The following is a 6,000-nucleotide window of genomic DNA, read 5'->3' on the forward strand; positions in this document are numbered from 1 at the left end:
AAGAGGTTGGCCCATGATTTTATTGGTGTGGGTAGAGGCGCCTTCCAACAGACTTTGGTGCTTTTGCCAAATGATCATTTTTTTTTTAAACCCTCACCTTCTGTCTTAGAATCAATAATATGTAATGATTCCAAGGCAGAAGAGCAGTAAGTGCTAGGCAATGGGGATCAAATGACTTGCCCAGGGTCACACAGCTGGGAAGTATCTGAGGCCAGATTTGAACCTAGGACCTCTTGTCTCCAGGCCTGCCTCTCAATCCACTGAACTACCCAGCTTCCCCCAGATTTTTTTTTTAAAAAGAAAGGAAAAGATACTACTTTATTCATTAAAATGACATCCAAAATGAGCTAGACTCTGAGCCACCCAGCTGCCCTGCCAAATGATCTTGACCTTCTGGGCCCAAGAAATTTATTGTCCACTGGCCAGCCTCTCTGAATATCATTTGGCTGGGCCATTAATGATAGATAGATAAACCAACAGACAGACAGATGGATGTGTGGACAGACAGATAGATAGATAGATAGATAGATAGATAGATAGATAGATAGATAGATAGATGGATGGATGGATGGATGGAAGGATATATGGATGGATAGATAGATAGATAGATAGATAGATAGATAGATGGATAGATAAATAGATGGATGGATGGATGGATAGATAAATAGATGGATGGATAGATAGATGGATGGATGGATGAATGGATGGATGGATGGATGGATGAATGGATGGATGGATGGATGGATGGATAGATGGATAGATAGATATCAGCCAGACTCTGAGCTTTATGAACGTGGCCCCCAAGTACCCAGGACCATCATCCTCTTCCAAGGAGGCATCAGTCAGACCTTACTGAAGGAAAAAGCCAAAGAAATCTGAGGACGATTAAGCAAGACTCGGGCTCTGCCCTCTGGGAGTTTATAATCTCTTCTTATGGTAGGGGAATTGACTACCCACACAAATAGCTATAATACCAAAGGGGATATGAAGAATTTATAAAAGAACAAGCAGAAAGAATGTGTGGTGTGTGGGTCAAGGTAGCTTGGAGCCTTTCCAACTGGCCTAGGAATGTGTTGTGGGCGGTTTCTCTTCTACCCCTAAAGAAGCCCACAATCTACTTGGAGTCCCTCAAAGAATGGTCTGTTCTCTTTACTTGGGGCTGCGAATTTGAAGCTGGGTGCAGCTGACTTCAGAAATGGACCGTGGAGGTGGGGAGATGGACACCCGGGTTGTTTTGCCTAAAACCCAGGCTGTGTTTGCCAGCCTGTCACAGCCAATAATGGAGATTATGGTAATCACAGAGGGAGGATGGATAGCTCTAATTATATGCATGTGTGTGTCCATGTATGAAATGAGGAGGTCAAACTCCATTTATTCAGTAATTCAGCAAACAATTCGCAGTCAAGAAACATTTCTTTTTCTTTTAGTGTGTTTTTTCCCCACCAAGCATTTATTCAATTCTCCTTCCTGAAAGGCGGAGGAGGACCTTCCACGGTGACCCTCCAAGCCATTCTCCAGCAGCAGTGCTGAGTTTGGGGGGCCGGCACCCAGGGGGAGCTGAATGACCTCTGTTCCCCCTGTATTGGGTTCTTGGCCCTTCCCGAGCATTTCTGCCAAAACCATCTCGGGACTCAGCAGCTGCATTTTGTCACGCTCGTGACTTAGCGAGATCTCACTGGAGCTGAGATTGGACAGAGTCTGTGTCAGTTGACTGCCAAGACCAGATTTCAAGGCTGAGGATGTGTGGGTAGAGGGTCTGCTCATACATGTGCATACATGTATGTTGTGGGGTGGAAGCCAGCAAAGCGTACCCTTGGAGTCCCATGAAGGAGGTCTTGTCAGATAGATTGGCTTCTAGTTTTCCATGACACAAATGGAATATATTTATTTGCTGATGAAAGCTTAGACTTGGACAGGAAGGGGTGATAGTTTAAACCTTAACAGCGTGCCAGTTAGACATGCATTAGCATCAAAGACGTAACTAGGGCAGGCCACCAGAGCTTTGTCGGAGGGTGCCAAATTTAGAGAATGCTGACAGCATTTGGCCTTAGGTGCACTGGGATAAATGCCTCCCCCATTCCTGTTATTCCCTTCCTCCCACCCCTCCTCCAAACACCCATAAACCTCCCTAGCACTGGCCTCAAACTAGCATCTCAGTGACTCTGCCTCCACTTGGAGTCATATGAGCCAAGTTTTATCCAACTGCTATTCTATCTGCCTACATGACCTTGTCCAAGTCACTTCTTTGGGCTTAATTCCCTCATCTTTAAATGAGGGAGTTGGAATAATTTCTTTGGTCACTTCTATATAGAGTAACATTCTCTGCTTCCAAATGAAGATGGATACAGTGTGTGATGGTCACCCCAGCATGGTGGCTGGAAATCAAGATTGCTGGTCACTTGCTTATTTGAGTGCCATTCTGGGCTTCAGTGCTCATCTTTAGTGTAAAAGCATCACTTATTTCTCCATGTTTCAATTCTCTTTCCTTTTCCTTCCCATCTTCAAAGGTAATTGTTCGAGGTGGAGGACACATCCTGCCCAATGATCAGCCGCTCCGATCTTTTGACATGATCAACCGCTTTATTTTTGGAAAAGGATGGGAACCCTACTGATGGCTACCACAAATACTCGAAGGAACTCAGGGGCTTTACGGCTCAAGAGAAAATTTAGGAAATTGAAAACAATCTGTGATTTCTAGAAATCTACTTACATCATTATCACTGTACTTGAAGTTTAGGAAAATGTTGTTTTATTAGTTTAAAATGTATTTCAAACAAATAATGTGTATTTTCCCAAAAAAAATGAACTTTAAGAAAATATTGTATAGGCAAGAGGATCATGTGATTTATTTTAAGGTAAAAATGAGTTGTGGAAAGAAGCCTGGCCAGGATTCAGGAGGCCAGAGCTCCAATTCCAGTCCCAGCCCCATATCTGGGTGACCTTGGACCAGTCTCTTGAACCTCAGGCTCCATGACTGTATAATGGGGAAGCAAGGGGATGCTTTCGTTGCTTCATCTCATTGAGGTAAAGAAAACGCCCTACGCAGTGTGACTTATTATTATATTATGACATTTATTCAGTTGGGGAGGATAGATAGTTTCAGAGAAATGGGGGAAGATTTGTAAGAACTGATGCAAAATGAAGTGAGCAGATCCAGAACAATTTATGTATAACAACATTGAGAAGGCAAAAAATTTGGAAAAATCAAAGAATTCCAATCAGTGAAGGATCAGTGATGAAGAATGCCATCTACCAGAAAGGTGACATAGAAGAAAGTGGCTCAAGATGCAGAAGAAGACACAATTTTGGATGTGCCCAATGTGGGACTTGGTTTTGATTGGCCATATTTCTTTGGTACTGTGTTCTTTCTGGTTTTTTCTTTTTTTCCTAGAAGGAAATGGAGAGAGGTGGGAGAGAAACAAATTCTTGTTATTTGAAATATAAATAAAATACAGTTTTAAAAATTGAACTTAAAGATCAGATCTGTGATTTCTTTAGGGACTGGAAGCTTTCGGCAGATGGCTCAATGGAGACAGTGCCAGATCTGAAGTCAAGAAAACTTGGACTCCCCCAAAACAGATGGTCATGCATCTTCCTTGGGTCAAATGATAAAACCAAGCCAGCCTCTGATGTAGAACCACTCCCCAATGCCAAGAACTTTGGCCTTGAGAACTTTCTGGTTCTCTAGTCACCATGGTAGCTGAGAACGTGGAGGCTGCAGTGTTTGTACATGAAGTTGCCAGGTTGCACCTTCATGGTGGTCACTTCCCCAGAGGATGACAGAGGCAGACTGAAAGCAAGGCTGGCAGTCTGTGGGGGAAGCTCTGCTATTCCTGGGGCTCTTGGGTTTGCTTTCCTATTGGTGACATTTGGCTGGCAGTTGGTGTTAGAAGCAGGGATTTTTTCATAAGGATTCCTTCCTTGGGGATGACTTCAGGACCTGGAATGGGATTCTGGGGGTGCTGCTATTTCCCAAGCTCTTGATCCCAGGGTCCTGGGCTGCCTTCACCATGGTCTAAGCAGAGCTATTGGATGAGGGTAGCATTTGCCCTGCCTGGCACATGCTGTCTTCTGCCTCTTTTTCAAAGTACGGTGCTGCTTAAGCTAGATTAAATTGCCTCCCCCCAGCAGTGGTTGTTCATTGATTAGAAAAGAGTCAAGATGATAATAAGAATTAGCATTTTTATAGCACTTTGAGATTTTCAAAGTGCCTTTCATAGGTTCTTACTTGATTCTCATGATTGTTGTCTCCATTTTATAGATGGGGAAACTGAGGCACAGAGAGCCTATGTAACTTGCCACCGTAAATGTCTGAGGCAGGATTCAAACTCAATTCTTTTGGTCTCTATGACCAGTACTCTATCTACCCACATTGCAAAGATTTCACCATCTTATTTCTAAATCAGCTCCTTTAGTTGTCTTGGTTTTCAACTTAGAAATATATGAAGACAAATATACTAACTCAGTCCAGAGATTGGTTGAGGTGAAGCTTCAGAAGATGCTCTGATTGCTGCATTCATATACTTCATACATGGGATCTCCAGTCCGAAGAAGAAATATTCAATCCCATAGTTTTGTGGAGTCGAGTGTCCCCAATGATACACAGCCCTCATCTCAACCCCCTTCTGGAGGTTTGAAGTTTCTTTCATTTGTTAAACTTTGTCACTTCCCTTAAACTTAGGATTGTTCCTTCACAATAGTGTAAGAATTAATGACTGGTCACTTGACATAGTAAATAGAGAGCTATGTCTGGGGTCAGGAAGCCTGTTATGGACTCAGACCCTTTGGATCAACTACCAGACTGAAACAGAAGCTTACCTTCTATCCTACTTCGGGTAAATATAGTCCTTCTTGGACAACCCATGCGTATTCTGTTTGTATTACTCAGTGGCCTCAGTACTATATATCATAACTCTAATTTAAATGCTAGAGTATGCTGCTTGGTGAACTGGAAAGACGTGACCTTGGGCAAGTCATTGAAATGGTTCTGATTCTGACTGCAATGGACATTTCCAGAAAAGATTTCTCATTCCTCTCTTTCTCCATCCCCAGTCCATGTTGCCCCCCAAATTGCTTATTTTCCTATTCCCCAGAAAGGATCTTCCCTCCCCCGTGTCTGTACTTTTATTCAGGCTGTACCCCATAACTAGACTGCCCTCTTTCCTGATCTCCAACCCTTGGAACTGTTGGGGGTTAAAAGGATTTGTGGGAGTTTGATAAAAGTTACTGAGAACAGTTTGTTATACCATCGACATATATTCACAGGAGAGGCTGGGATAGGAAACAGGAGGTAAGAAATAGGAGATTATAGCTCTTAATTGTTATACTATGTCTAAAATCCAAAACCTATACTAAAAGTTCTAAAAAAAACCCAAATCTAAGGATCTTCTTGCCTGGCAAAGCAGGCCTAACTAACCTATGCTGACTATCTAAAATTAAATCCACTGTCTAATCGTCTAATCTACCTAACTAATACAATAAGCCTTTATCTTCTCCAACCTCCTTATACCAGTCTCTGAAACCAAACTGTCAGAAGTAACTGCCAGATCCTCCTAACAGAGAGATACTGACACAGGCTGTGCTCTGTTCAAAACCAGAGAGAATGGACTTCTTTCTTAACTGACTCCTTTTTTATAGTTGGTCCCTTAAAGAGACAGAGGGCCAGAGCTATCTGTTTCTGCATCTTAAAAGAGACATAGTGAGATTAAGTAACTCTCTCCAATATAGAAATCCTGCTCTTAACAAGACAGAGTGAAAAGAAGAAAACTCCTTATAACAATACTCCCCCATCCAGATCTTTTGGGAGAATATTCTCCCCAATGAATCTTACAAACAAAACTATTCTATATTCTATATTAGAAATAGGGAGAAAGAAAGAAAGAAAGAAAGAAAGAAAGAAAGAAAGAAAGAAAGAAAGAAAGAAAGAAAGAAAGAAAGAAAGAAAGAAAGAAAGAAAGAAAGAAAGAAAGAAAGAAAGAAAGAAAGAAAGAAAGAAAGGAA

The 6,000-nt window shown here is 42.0% G+C and overlaps 1 protein-coding gene across 1 annotated transcript in view; it reads left to right on the forward strand.

The window, feature by feature from the left end:
• CPVL (carboxypeptidase vitellogenic like) overlaps nucleotides 1-3,469 on the forward strand; it is a 134,947-nt gene extending 131,478 nt beyond the window's left edge. Inside the window, exon 13 of the mRNA XM_007505266.2 lies at nucleotides 2,508-3,469. Within this exon, the coding sequence (XP_007505328.2) occupies nucleotides 2,508-2,612 (105 nt within the window). The 3' untranslated portion in view covers nucleotides 2,613-3,469. The remainder of the gene's footprint in view (nucleotides 1-2,507) is intronic.
• The last annotated feature ends 2,531 nt before the right edge of the window (nucleotides 3,470-6,000 follow it).

Source organism: Monodelphis domestica, chromosome 5 (genome assembly GCF_027887165.1).
Source record: "Monodelphis domestica isolate mMonDom1 chromosome 5, mMonDom1.pri, whole genome shotgun sequence".
NCBI classification, from domain to species: domain Eukaryota; kingdom Metazoa; phylum Chordata; class Mammalia; order Didelphimorphia; family Didelphidae; genus Monodelphis; species Monodelphis domestica.